This window comes from Globicephala melas, chromosome 1, assembly GCF_963455315.2.
Source record: "Globicephala melas chromosome 1, mGloMel1.2, whole genome shotgun sequence".
In the NCBI taxonomy this organism is placed as follows: Eukaryota; Metazoa; Chordata; class Mammalia; order Artiodactyla; family Delphinidae; genus Globicephala; species Globicephala melas.
The window spans coordinates 122,434,690-122,449,822 of record NC_083314.1 but is presented as its reverse complement, the minus strand read 5'-3'; the positions used below and the strand labels follow the sequence as shown (position 1 = coordinate 122,449,822).

Sequence of the window (15,133 nt, the reverse complement as noted above, 5' to 3'; positions counted from 1 at the left end):
CACTAAGTTTGAAAGAACTGCACATGTGTGCACACACATACCACTCACACTCAAAACAATACTCTAATTCCAGGTCATAAATGGAAGACCTCTGTTGCTCCATCTGCCATGCCATCCATAGAAAATAGAGCCAATTTCAGAGCATGTGTTGAAAAGCAACATCGGACTAAAAGCCAGATCCGAATTTCAATCCAAGCTTGCCCAATTTCTGGCTGTGTAACTGTGGAAAAGTAATTTAACCTCTCTGAGCCTAAGTTTACTCATCTGCAAAAGGAATTAAGCTAAACCATTTCTAAAGTCTCTCCCACTTCTAACATATATAACATAGAGCTTTAACTCATAGTTTTAACTCTAATGACTTCTAACTACATATCACAGCTTGCTAATCAGAAATTGGTTGGAAACTATTCAATATCTCAGCATTTTAGACTTTTATAAGGATGACTATTTCAAGTTACATTATTTTTTTTAAACTGAACCCCAGTTGCACAAATTTCACAATCAATGCGAAAGGTAAGAAAAACTGACATCACAGATGGAAATATCAGCTTTTGAGAAATTGAAATAAAATAAAGTTCCAAAAGGGGAAAAAAACAACATGTTTAAATACGGCATTAGAGTCTTCTAAACCATATCCAAATGTCATTACTGTCTCCAAACGAAAAGACATGTTAAAAGATAGAATTTTTCTCATCTTGTAGCATAATACCTGACTGCCCAGGGTAGAAAAATAATAGGACTAAAGGTTAGAAAAGCTGAACTTCAGTCTTAATAGTATTTCATTCATAGGTCAATCTTTTAAAAGTGTCCATAGGTCAAATGTAAAATGACATTCAAAATTATAATGAAATGGGAGTTCCCTGGTGGTCTAGTGGTTAGGATCCGGCACTTTCACTGCCCTGGTCTGGGTTCAATCCCTGGTGGGGGAACTGAGATCCCGCAAGCTGCTCAGCACAGCCAAAATACTATAATGAAATGATCAAGTGATATGTAAACTGACAGTAAGCAACAAAGACTCTATGCTTCCTCATCTTTAGAAATGAGAAAAATTACATCTGCAAACCTTCCCTACCTCTTGAAGATTACTGAGGTAACAATTATAAAGGTTCTATACCTTGGAAGAAAGTTGTAATGCAACAGAAACAGGTAGAGGGACTGTGGTACCTTTTTCTTTTAAATCATTTTAGTAAAAAAGATGATTAAACTCACAATTTTAATAATAACCTAACAAGTTGGTTTTTCAAGGTATAATATTTGGCCCCAAATTTCAGTGAAACATATAAAGTGAACACAAATATATAAATTCATTTGCTAATCCTTACAATTATATTTGATATTAAATATCAGCAGTTTTTAATAAAATCATCTTTAATAAATTACTTTTTGTTAAACAAGACTCACCCAAAATCAGAAAATACTTATAACAAAGGAAGGAAGGGAGGGAGGGAAGAAGGGAGGGAGGAAAGAGAAAATATCTTTCCAGGTATATAATTCTAGAGTAATGAGATTTAAAGATTCTGAATGTATAAAAGTCATTTATTAGGAACTAACTAAAGACTATTTCTAGGTGAGAGTGATGTATCCTCTGGAAAAGACCCTGCCTAAGGGCAGCCTTTCAAACTTTATTCACCACCCATCCCATTGTCTATATTTTTCAATCACAATTTTCCTGTCCAAGCATACCAGATGTCAATATTTCAAAAGCATCTCAAAGGCTCTGACCCATAAGTTACTTATTCCCTGTGGATCATGGAACCAACTTGTTTCTATAATAAAATACATTCAATGAGTTGAGCCTTTCCCTACTTGAAATTTTGAAGTAAGACAAACAGTAATAGTCAATTCCTGATTATCCAGAAATATACTCATGTTATAGATTACTAAGATATGGTCTGGGGATTCTTCCTACTACAGGAAGAAGCAATACCTGCTCTAAGCTGTATCTATGGGTTTCAGTTCAGGGGGGCGCACCAGTACTCTCTTCTACTCATGTGCATAATTTTAGAAGAACTGCATCTTCAATTTCACCCATATATTCATTTGACAAATTATTATTGAACACTTACTAAGTGCTAGGCACCAAGAGAAAGATTTAGTAGTCTCTACTTTCAAGATGTTTACAGCTTAATTTCATATTCATGTGAAAAATTATAGACCTTAGGATTTCCAGTTAAAGGAAGATAATTTAGTATCACTTCGGTACCTTTTTTCTTAGAACTCGAGCAACTATTACATATCTGACCCGAGATTTAACTTTATAGATAACTTTCTGAGAGTTTATAATATTATTACAAGACAGTACTATTATGAGTTACAGCAAACCGCAAATCTTCTAATATCCAATCAGTACAAGTCCCTGGATGTACTAGTAACAAATTTACTTTCTCTTTCATGGGCCACACTTAACTTTTAGACTCAGATGCTACTGAGGCTCTTTAACATAAAGAGATAGTTCAACACAGTAAACATATACACACAAATGCTCATTAGACCATTATATTTGCAAAGAAAACCTAGAAAATTCAGTCAATTATGCTAGTTATATTAAAGCAATGCAATTAAATATTATCAAACATTAAAATTATAGAGAATGAATAAAAATATAGAGAAATATATATGCTTGATTCATTCAATAATATATTCATTTATACTAGACATTTTGGATTAAAGGATAAATATCACACAATCAGGACCCTTAAGACGCTCATAGCCTAGTGGTAGGTATCTATGAAGAGACCTATAGGACAGGACAACAATAGGCACATGGCAAACCCCTCCTTGCCTCAATCCCATAAAACCCAGGTCCAACTCCAGACACATGACAACCTACACAGAGCCAGGTTTGATCCAGGAAAATTAATCCAGGATGCAGAAAGACTGGAAGCAGTCCTAAGAAAAAACAGAAAGTTTCTAGCAGACTGGCTTGGGCATAGGGCACTGTTCTCTCAGGCAAGAAGCATAGACTGGCTGTCCTAAAGCTGAACTATAATTCACCAGAACAGTGGGAGGCGGAGTAAACTACAGTGATACTTTGACCCTGGGATGTTAAGCCACTGACTGATTTCCTGTCAGGCTTTTCGCTCCTTTTGCTTCAGGGCAATGGTAGGACTAAAGACCCACAGGAGGACTGAGAAACGAGATGGACAAGTAAACTCAACATTTTAAATCAATATAGGGGCACTAATAGATGTATGTTGAAGATGTAACGGGAGCATCAAAGAGGAAGAGCTTAACTGTGCTCGTAGGGAGTGTCAGAGGGGAAGATGGTGATGAAAGTTTGAAAAAGAAAGTAGGGACATTTGTGCTGAGGTTTGAAGGATAAAAAGGAATTTTCAGCACTACACACACACACACACACACACAGCATCACAAAGGCAGAGGAGCATAAAAGAATGTGTGTGGTCCCTAGTATCAGAATGGTAGGGTCATTAAGTTTAGGACGGATGTGAGAAGGGGTGAGAGATAAAGCAGGAAGGGTAACCATGGGTCAGATCCTAGAGAGTCTGGTACACCTTGCTATGGAATTTTGATTTTTATCCTGGGTAGAGTTAATGGAAAGCCATTACTTTATTTTAGGACTGTGAAATGATCAGATTCGCCTGTCGGGAGTATCATATTTGCAACAGTGTGAAAAATAAATTAGAGGTGATTTAGGCCTAACTCAAAGAGACCCTTTAGTGTATAGGTGGTTCTAATCCATACTAGACATGATGAGCGCTGAATTATATCTGCGGCAGTGGAGGTAAAGATTAGGATCAATATTAATGACCAACTTATTCAGGGTTGAGCAGAGGCCTGTAAAAGAGAGTCAAGGATAACTCCAGATTCTCCGCTTGTGCAACAGGTGGATAAAGGTGACGTTAAATAAAATCTCAACTATGGAAAATTACATATGAACAAAAAGTAGTGGTAACCTGCAAATGAGAAGTTGGGTTAGGAAAATAGGATCCTTCGTTTCAATGTTCTATTGTATGTTAAAAAAAAAGAACGATTGGGGCTACATCTAGGTTTAAATGCACGCTCTGCAAATTACTAGTTTATAACTTTGAGTAGATTATTTAATTTCTATAAATTTAGTCTTAGACTATATTAATTTGTTTACAATTCATCTTGTTTCAAAGAAGATTTAAAGTAGTTTATAAAACTACATACAATTCAACAAAACAAAGTGTATAAAGAGAGACAATGAGAGGAAAGAAGAATAAGGCTATGAAAAACAAAATTAATCCACAGATGCATAACTTATGATCCCATAGTCTTATGCAAGAAGTGGGCTCATTCCAATTTTGAGCTTCCTAACTGTCTACCCATATGGGAAACTCAGTGAGTTTCATGACTTACTCTGCCTATTGTTAGCTAGTGACATTTCAGAGAAACATCTTCATCAGGTACTCATAATGCAGATACGTCATAAAATAGTGATCAGCATGACAAATAACATCCTTGAACTTAATATGATGTCAAGTTTCTCAATGCCAGTCAGCGTTAGACAGCCAAACACAAATCAGCAAAAGCACTTCTACGTGGCCAAAATAACGACCTAGATAAAGAGCTATCTCAAGATAGCTTTTTCTTGATTACAAGAAAAATTTTAGCATATCTAAAGGAATGAAAAGACTACGTGTTTATTTAGGAAATCCCTCATAAAGAGCACCCCGCCTAAAGTTACTCAAGGACACAATCTAACCTCCTTCCCACCCCAATGGTCTTCTTGAGGATTCCTGAGCCACGGGTTTGCCAGTAGCAGTTCTCAAGGTTCTTCAGCCTCAATACAGACAAAAAACCCAGTTTTCAGAAATACAAGATGCAGCATAAAACAACACTAAATAGGACCAACTGAATGAAAGGAAGTCTAGATTCATGAATGTTCTAAATATTCAAAAGATATTCCAGTCCTTTAATACAATATAAGCAATGAGCTAAAAAATATTACCATTAGAATTCCTCAAAGCCTTGTTTTAGTTAGTTATTTTTAATTAATATACTTTTCTACCATTTAATGCTGCCAAAAACTTGAAAATGGTTTGTTTACCAAATAGTTTAAATAAGTTACATGCCTCTCTTGACCCATATAAACTTATGTATAATCTATTAATTTGCTTATTCTTCATCATACTTAAGGCATTGATTCAGAATCAGGCAGTGAGAATTTAGAGGTTAAAACATAATCAATCTTGACCTTAGAATTAGGCATGTGAAGCCTGTCTTTTTGTCTTTGTGTTGTTTCTATAGATGACTAAATAAAGTTTATGTGTGATAAGTGTGATAATTATTCAATGCAGAATTACCATAAAGTTTTACAAAGTATACCTTTTAATGTAAGACTTTCTTAATGGTTAACAAGAATAAGGGAAGGGATGGATTCCAATTCTATTCTTTATAACGTCAAGTCTGTCCTACCTCACATAGCTAAGATATCCCTGGACACATTTATTTATGACCAAAGATTCTTTTAAACAACATAATGGTTCTTGTTTAGTCACAGATATTCTTTCACTACAGTAAAGGTGTTAAATCAGCAGAATCAATGTCACTGCCATGGGAAGAGAATGTGATGACATTTTTGTGCAGCCAAACAAAATAAGTGTGAATAAGAGGATGAGAACAGTGGCTAAAAAGAAAAAAAGAGCTTAACTCAAAGTGAAAGATACTGTTAATACCAGAATTTGTGAAGTATGAATGTCTATTAAGTAGCTTTTGCAGTTTTTGCTCATTCTATAACTCGATATTTTTAAACTAATACTTACAAAATGTATATAATCATAGGCTAATTTGAAAATGACTTTTGAAGTTTTTTGTAGGGCAAACCTAGAGTGACAATACATTTTTTATAAAATTTTAATGTCAATTTAAAAATCTTATTTTTGTCTCTGGATTTGGACAGTGAAACACAATCCAGTGAACTACAAAATGTACATAAAAAACCTGTCCTTCAAGTTTTTTAAATACATAAATTTTGAATTGCTTTTTATAAAACTGGATTTAAAATTTTTCACCCTACAGGAAAATTGTCACTCAACAAGTACTTAGGACCACTCCTGACTTTGTTCGGAGTCTTGTCAGGTAACACACACCTTGACAGTAGAGCTATTAAGAGTGCAGCTCTCCTCTGAAGTCCTAATGGCCAAGAGAAGCCACAGAAAAGATGGCTGGGAGGCCACCCATCCTTTCTCATTAAAGAGCCAGAGCATAACAAATCATCCTATTCTTGATCTTTTCTTTCACAAAATTGTCAGACAGATGCAGAATAGGAATCAGCAAAGTGACATTGTGGTTCATCAATTGAACTAGGGATTTTTTAGCATGACTTTAATGTGCCTCTAATGTCATGTTGCCCTCATGGGAAACAACCCAAGTTTATAAACACAGGAACATACGATGAGAACCAACAGAAGGGAGGAGAAGGGAGTGGGGAGAGAAAGCAAAGGCAAACAAAGGAACTGTCTTTATTTTGAACCCTAATTATTTGTTAGAAAGCTGTGCCTCGTCTAGACGTAGAACAATGGGATAGATAAAGCAGCCTCTTTTGGGTTCCTTTTTCAGAAGTAGCTTCCTAGCTTCTCTCTGGAAGAATAAAAAAAATGATGGGGCTAGCCCAGAATTTCTCAACCTTGGCACTATTGACAATTTGAACCAGATAATTCTTTGTTGTGTGGGCCATCCTGAACACTATAGAATGTTTAGCAGCACCCTCTAGAAACCAATAGCATCACCCCAGTAATGACAATCAAAAATGTCTTCAGACACTGCAAAATTGCCTCTGGTCAAGAACCACTAGGCCAGCCCCTACACAAAATATTTTAAACTTTTCTTTAGTCCCTTCTGAGCTTTCTAGCTGACAGAATGGACTGCTATAGTCAGCAACATGATGACTGGCAAAATTTCCTCTCGTGGGAACTTTCTCCTATTGTGGTATATTTTATTAAATATTTTGTCAGGAAATCCATTAAAGAGAATATATTTAGAGAAATAAAATAAAGACAAAAAAGAAACATCTTATAACTAAGTGACTTAAAATCATTGTACACTAATTCCTCCTTACCTCCCCAGGAAACTGTTCTAGAAAGCAGCCAAAATCTAAAATAGTGAAAGAGAGGTTAAAGACCACCTCACGAAGCAAATGGTGACCAAAAACAAGGAACGAAAACTGCGTTTATTTTTCCCATCTTAAGAAAAATTTTTTTTTCAATGACTACGCCTGCTCGCAGCCACAGCACCATCACTTTGCTCCCTTTGGGAAAAAAACCCTCAAAAGAGTTGACTCTGCTGTCTCTAATTCTCCTCCTCCCATTCTCTTTAACCTATTCCAACTGCCCTTGTCAAGGTCTTCAGCAACCTGAAGGCTTAGCTGGGTTAGAGGGTCTGTTTCTAAGGTAGATCACACACAAGGCTGGCAAGCTGAAGCTGGCTCTTAGCGGGAGGCCTCAGCTCCTTCCCACATGGGCCTCTCCACAGGAGTGCTTGAGTGTTTTACCAAAAGTAATCAATATAAGAAAGCACCAGATATACAAGAGCAAGGCAGAAGCCACAATGCCTTTACATACAACATAGCCTTCCACCATACTCTACAGGTCACACAGGTCAGCCCCAGTTCAGTGTGGGAGGGGAGTATGTAAGGGTGTGAACACCAGTAGGCAAAGAACATTGAAGCCATCTTAAAGGCAGGCTACCACAGCAGTCAAATGGCTTACCATGTGAACGGCAAAATAATTTGAATCTACCTCAGAGGTGACCCAGATGCATGTTTTCCCACTTACACCACTTCAAAAAATGAGAACATTTGTTCACCTTGTCTTGCCTCCCCATCTCTAGAAAGTCCTAAAACCTCTGTACAATATCATCTTAGCATCTGTGAGCAGCTAGCCTACTTTTTGTTAGCAATGTATTTCTAATTTTAAAAGTGGATCACAAACAATAAAGTTGTGACACTTCTGAGGAAAGTATATCATCCTCTTGATTCAGCAGGAAAAAAAAGTTTATCTACCTTTCCACAGTAGACTTGACAGACCTTGAGGAAAGTGAACAGATATTAAAATGCTGAATGTAGGCAAAGGGGAGACAGTCATGGGGCTTGGTTATGCCTTTATCCACAGTACATAATTTATTCTTAGACCTCAAGAAAGTACCTAATGTCTTTGTGTCTCAGTTTCCTTATATGTAAAATGCAGATATGATCACGCTCACATGTATAGTGAAATCTGAATATAAATTGGGAACTGAGCTCTAGTTTAAATATATATCAAGATATGTCTATATATGTGTCTCTCTCTACATATATGTCTATATATATAGACATATCTTGACTTATATATAATATATATTACAAATAATAAACTTGACCAAATTCCTTAGATATAGACTATTCATATTTCGCAGCATCACTCACCTCTTCCTATAGCATTGCTCCACAAACTCTATAAACATTGAGCCTTCCTTCTAACATACTATGACTCTCAGTGCTATGAAAAAACTCTGATGTCATAAACACACTGTGTTACAGTATCACTAAGGACCAGATCCATTTTTAGTCACATAATCCCTGAAGTACTACCATTCTTGCTAGCCTCAACAGAGTCCCTTGGAGTACAAAGAAGGAGGGGGAGGGGACTATACAAAGTCCTGAAGCTACAAAAATTCTTAATATATTTTTTATTATTAATCGCTGGCAAAGAAGTAGACAGTTTGGAGGTGGGAGAGGCAGTGGAGGGCTTTAAAATTATTATTTACATCTCCCCTAAATATCATGGCACCTAGGCACAAATGCTTAGGGGGCAGAAAATCAGCCCACAGACCCCATTTCGCCCCCTGCCAACAACTCCACAGCAAGATAGAAATTCAAGAGTGTAATTTGCCTGCTAACTAGATGTCAAGCAGCTACCTCCGACAAATGGCAGTTTTTATCATTAAATTTTTTCATGCGTTTTCATCTGTGAGGTTTATAATCCATAAGAACAAGCTAATAATGAATGAGTAAAATCAAAGAGATCTTTTAAGAGCCTGTGTGCTTTTATTGTTATAAATGCTTCACAAGTAAAAATCAGTCAAAAGCATAAAGGTACCCTGATTTGAACTTCCTTTGTGTTTGAATTAGTGTTTCTCTTAGAACACTCTCACATCAGGCTTCCGCTTCTCTTGGCAAAACCAGGAATTGGCTGATGTTGTCTTACAGGCTTTCTCACATCCCCTTTCCCAGCATCACTCCTCTTTCATGGACCCCTTTCCGTTACCTAGGAGCCCCTCATGCTGCCTTCCACATTCCGCCTACTGCACAGTAATGTTCCAGACTCTTTATACTCCTCCCTTCTACCATTACAATATGTTTTTCCTAAGATTTGCTTGCTTTGAGAGGCTTGCTGGCAGGGGGAATGGGGAGGATGACTACCCTAATAATCTTTACTAAAATGCTGAATTAGTCCTCATTCTCTTTAGAATTGTTTTCTTAAGCAGAGATTCCTAGAAATGCTATCAACATCCCAGCCCAAAATATTGCAGGCATTTTGGTGGATAATATGAGGGAATGCTTCAATATAACTAGACCTTTTAGAAAAATGAAGTCCATTAGGTAGCTTTACTTGGCCTAGGGAGCTGACGTAGGAAAGCTGCTCTCCCTGAAATCATCCTCAAGGATAGGAATGTAACCCTAAACATCTAATGAGTATCCAATTGGCTTCTCACTGAACTTAAAATAAAATCTATACTCCTGTTTAGGGCCAGAAAAAACCCTGGCCTCTCCCTACCCGTCTCTACCTCACCCACTACACTCCAGCCTAACTGGCCATCCTTCTGTATTTGAACGTGCCAAACTGCAACCTCCTTCCTGCCTTAAGGCCTGCAGTGCTATCTTCCAGTACTTGGCATGCAAATTACTCTTCATCACTTGGTTCCCAACTAAAATGTCATCTCTTCAGACAACCTAAAGTAACCTCACACTTTCTAGCATATCATCCTGTTTTATTTTATTCATGACATTAATCACTGTGAAATTTTCTTATTTATGTATTTGTTTACCTGGCCTTTCCAGCCCCCTCTTTCAATGTCCCCTTCATTGTCTATCATGTTCATCACTGCATCCCTAATATTTTGCACAGAACCTAGTACATATTCAGTGGCCAATAAATATTGCTGAATGAATGCATGAATAGATGAATCCAAGCATAACTTAACCTTTAAACTTAAGTAATTGAGTGAGAAATCCTTGTTGGACTAATACTGGAAGTCGGGGGGGCAGGGGTGTTAATAGCACTATAACCAATGTAACTAACTTGTGTTTCTATAACATTTATTGATAATGGACTACAGCATTTCTTTTCATTAAAACATTATAAATATTGGATTGATAAATATTCTATTTGCCTTTTCGAAAAGCTGTCCTTTAATGAGGTGTCACAAATGAAAGCTAGTATCCCTTGAGAAATACTGCCAACTCATCTTATTCTTCTGTCAATGTTAAGAAACTGCATTTCCCTTTGGCCAATTTCTAGCTGTTCTAGATATGTAGGATCTATTGTTAGGATTTCAGAAGCCAATGAGCAACTTGCCTGTCACGGGGTCTAACAAATGATCTCTCCCCGCATGCAATGTAGCTAAGCAGAGAAACAACTCTCATAAAAGGATAACCAACACAGGCTGGAATGTTGCTAAACCTATAGTTTATTATAGAGCAAAGTTCACCCCAGCCCACCAAAGAAAAACAAAACAAACAAACAAAAAAACCCCGAACACTTAGCAATTTTGTTTTCTACCAGGCAGTCCCAGATTAGTCGGTTGTAGCTTAGAAGCAGGCGTCTGAGAGCAGTTCAGCAAGGCTGCAGTTGGATGCTTTTGTAGAGCTCTCCTCTTAAAAGGTAAAATTGAGACAAGTTAATGGCTTCCAACTTCCTGGGCTTGCTTTTGTTATCTATAAACTATCACAGTTAACTGTGCTTTGCTAAAGGGAAACTCCAAGGATTTTTTTAAAGGTATCTTTCCGTCTAAGAAATATTAAGTAATCTGGTTAAAAAAAGAAAGAAACTCAACATTAGTCGAGAGAGAAAAAAACATAAGTCATTAAGCACCAAATAACATTACTTTTAAGTAAAACACGTAGTATGAGAAAACTTTATTTTTAAAGAACTACAATAAAATTTCTCGAGACCCCATTTCCTAGGAAAGCTTGATTATTAATTCCTCCAGAAGAACTCTTAACACTTAAATGACAAAACTCTATTAATTGCTGTTCTTCAATTATTTCACTGTCAAGTTAAGTTTAAGAAAATACACACAATCCTGTCCTGGCTTACAAATCAAAAACTTCTTAGTGTTTTTTTGGGGGGTGGTGTGGTTAGTAATGAGATATGTTTCATCAAACTGTTATACTAGTTCACGTCTCATTAATTTGGTCTCGTTTGTATCTTTTGGCACTTCTACCAAGATTAATCTCAGGTTAAGAATGTCTCAGGTAGCATGTACTGTAAAACTGTAAAATTTTTTTCCACTCTTCACGGACGATTTACAATCTGCAAGGTTTGGGGTGGGTATGTAATGTATTTCTGCCAATGGACAGCCACATCAGCAGTGCTGAAAACCAATCCTCCTGTTTCATTCATGGTGCCATATGGTTCCATAAAAAAGGAGCGAACCAAAAGTGCAGCTAATGCACCCTGTCAATCTGGATTCACACTGATTCTTTGACATTATGATAAGGAAACTGTTGGTAGATGAATATATTCTCTCATTCTTTCTTTAGTCGTCTACCACTATAAACATGTACTAATTCATTGGGAGAGAAAAAATCAGGCTTAAGGCCTCTTCTATTTTACAGGAGATGTATTATTTTTAAGGAAATAAATTGTAATAAAATTATTATACATATATTATAGTTTCTAGCAGAAAATCCCGGGTGATTCGTAGTAACATCTTCCAAAAGATTGAGGATCATGGTTTGAAACCCTTTTCAATAGGTGATCTGAGTACTCCAGGGCAATGAAAAAGCAAGCTGAAGCACCAAGATAAAGTTGTGTCCCCCTAGTGACCTCTAGAGTGGAGCTAAGCTCCCACAAGCAAGACTTCGGGAAAAAAGGAAGAAGCAAGCCAAAGCCTGGCGCGCTCTGTAAACCAAGACGATATTTTCAATAGTACACCCCCTCGGATCTCAGAGTATGGTCCTATTTTATATAACCTCAAGGCGCAATAAATCTTCGCCTCTCGGGCCATGAGGCCCATTGGGTCGAAATCCAACTTCAAACGCCGCTCATTCCTCCTCCCCACCAAGCTCAGGTCCAGTTCCCCGGCACAGCCTTTCTCACCGCGCATGGTGTCGAGCTGGCTTCCACCTCTCTGCAGTGCTGCAAACAGCCTCTCGGCCACTGCTGGCTCCCCAGCTGGAGAGCCGAAGCGCTAGGAAGCCGGCGAGCGTCGACCTCTGCGAGTCCGCGCTGCGACCGCCGGCGGCCGCTGCACCTGCTCCCCGCGCGCCGCGCTGCGCTACGCGAGTCCTGGGGACGGCCGCACCCCCCGCCCCCCCCCGACGCCGCCCAGGAGGCTCCCTCCAGAGTCCAGCTCCCGACAACGCCGCGACGCCTTAAGTCACCCCAGCAACAAGCTCTTCCTCGTTCTCCCTGCCAGCGCCTCTCCCGCCCCCCGCCCCGGAACTTTCCAACTTTAGAAGCCCTGGTTCCAAAGGAGCAACAGGGGCCCTGCTCAGCATGAGTCACTGCCCGCCTCGACAGGTCGGGAAGGGGGAAATAGCCTGCGAGGACCCAGCCCGTAGCGAGTCTCCTTGACCATTGGGGAAAAGGAGAGCCAGACAGCTCCTCTCTCCTCCTGAGGATGGAGGTTGGGAAAATGGATGCAGAACTTGTCACCCTGGGATGAAAGGACGGAGGGTGGAAGGAAGGGATAGCAGAGACCATGAAAAACTAACTCTCTCTCTACACACACACACACACACACACACACACACACACACACACACGGCCAGATTCCGAAAAGGTTAAGACCTTAGGAGCCGAGAGTCGCCTCTCTCCCCACTGCCCTGAGGGAGTAAGGTGCAACAGATACCCAAGCTTGTGGAGTAGGAAAGCGGTGGGGTGAGAGAGTCTTCTGGTTTCCCCGGGTTACAGAAAGGGGACAAACTCCTATCGGAGTCTCCCCGGAGGCAAAGGGAGGTGCAGCAGTGTTGAGGTCTCCCCACCTCCCGGAGAAGGAAAACTCTTCCCCAGCAGGCAGCTTTTCACTTGGCCGAGCCTGAGTGTAAACAGGCCAGCCAGAGGAGCGGACCGCGGGTGGGAGGTGGGATGGGGCGAGGCGAGGATGGAGCAGAACTCACCCTTAATGCTGGGGGGCTTTCTCTTCTTGGCCATCTTCTGCCCCCTCCCCTCCCCCGGAGCCTTTCCTCCTGCTGCCGCCCAGCTCCGGGAGCCGGCGCCGTGGCTTCCAGGCGAGCTCTCGCCGCGGCTCTCAGATCAGCAAGCTCTTTGTTGCTGTGATGGCATCTGCGAGGCGGCGGCGGCGGCGGCCCGGCTGCGCTCTCGGCTCGGCTCGGCTCGTCTGGGGCCGGCGCCGCCGCCCCTCTGCTCTCTGCCGCGCCGCGCCGCGCTGCGAGGCTCGCGCTCGCGCTGCTGCGGCCGCTGTGGCGGCGGCAGCGGCGGCTGTGGATGCTGCTGTGCTGCCCCTGCTGCTGGAGGGGGGCAGCGTTGGGCTCCCCGAGTGCCCGCCCAGCGCTGACCTCCCTCTTTCCTGCACCCTCCCTCCCCCACTCCCTACCCCGGGTGTCCCGTCTGAGCCGCCAGCTCCAATCCAACCAGTGACGGCGCTGTCATCCGGCAGCCGCTGCTGGGGAAGGCGGCTGTGGCGGCAGCGGGGGGCTGCTGGAGGAAGTGGGGGACCCGCAGCCATCTGCGGTCCGGGAGGAGAAAGCCAGGCAGCCCGACTCTTAACGGCGCCCGCGTGCTGCCTGCCTCCAGGCCAGGCCTCCGAAGCCCCCGCCCCCACCCCCACCCCCACCCCAGGCGGCAGGGCGCGCTGTGGGCGGCTGCGTGGGCCGGCGAAAGACACCGGTCTCCGTAAGCCAACGAGAACTCAGGCCAACTGCAGGAGTGCCGGCGCCCGCACTCGCGACCCGGCCCCGCCGCCGTCCTCCGCTCAAAGCTGGTCTCGTGCACCGAGCCCGAATTCCAAGCGGGCGATAAGCCCCGGGACGCGCCGATGCCTCTGCCCCTCCGGAACCGAGAAGGGAAGAGGGAAACTGGTAGAGAGGAGAGAAATTAAGTTCCACAGGCAGCCCAGCGATAGTCACCTGGAAGAATGACCTAGTTCAGGCCCTAAACCTCTTATTTATTTATTTATTTTATTCATTTATTTGTGGCTGCAATTGGGTCTTGGTTGCTGCACGTGGGCTTTCTCTGGTTGTGGCGATTGGGGGGGTGGGGGGGCACTCTTGGCTGCGGTGCTCGCGCTTCTCATTGCGGTGGCTTCTCTTGTTGCCAAGCACAGGCCCTACAGTGTGAGGGCTTCAGTAGTTGTGGCTCGCGGGCTCCAGAGCGCAGGCTCAGTAAGCTGTGGAGCTGGGGCTTAGTTGCTCCGCGGCATGTGGGATCCTCCCAGACTAGGGATCGAACGCGTGTCCCCTGCACTGGCAGGCGGACTTTTAACCACTGTGCTACCAGGGAAGTCCCAGGCCCTAAACCTCTTAATAGAGAAGACTCAGGACAGGTCCCTTGGGGCTGTGGAAAAACAGGAAAGAAAGTTCAAGTCGGAGGAATTAGGAGGGGGAGGAGTGACTTCTTGGCCTCCCGTAGAAACTTTTGTTCCAGTGGCCGCGTTCTTTCTTGCTCTGATTGTGAGTTTGGAAAGTTTTCATTATCCGGGAGGAGCTGTCCTCCTCTAGCGTGCTGATCAGAGAAAGAATCTCACCAGTGTCCCGGGACAGCAAGGTCATGCAAAAGTTTGACCCATCTGAGAATGTAAAGGTAGTAACCGGGCTTTAAAAGAAAGGCGGAAGGGGTAGTGTGGGGAGGAGGTTACCAGTATGTATGCGGGAAGGTGCCAATTGATTTTTTTTCTTTACAGGAGCTGAGGTTTCCCCAAAACCCGCTTTCTAATTCACAGCGATCTTATCAACACGTCTCCTTTCCTCCGCCTACGTTCCCAACCT

At 41.8% G+C, this 15,133-nt stretch overlaps 1 protein-coding gene across 6 annotated transcripts in view; it reads right to left on the bottom strand.

Moving 5' to 3' along the window:
- SLC44A5 (solute carrier family 44 member 5) overlaps positions 1-13,536 on the bottom strand; it is a 377,697-nt gene extending 364,161 nt beyond the window's left edge. For 4 of the 6 annotated variants that reach the window (XM_060304202.1, XM_060304190.1, XM_060304207.1 and 1 more), the window contains exon 1: positions 13,307-13,536. Coding sequence is in view for 3 of the 6 variants with exons in the window: in XM_060304190.1 (XP_060160173.1) it covers positions 13,307-13,340 (34 nt within the window). In the remaining 3 variants the exon portion in view is untranslated. Of the gene's footprint in view, positions 1-12,284; positions 12,307-13,306 lie in introns of those variants that run through there. The other 2 variants (XM_060304219.1, XM_060304205.1) reach the window with 2 other exon arrangements.
- Between the last annotated feature and the right edge of the window lie 1,597 nt (positions 13,537-15,133).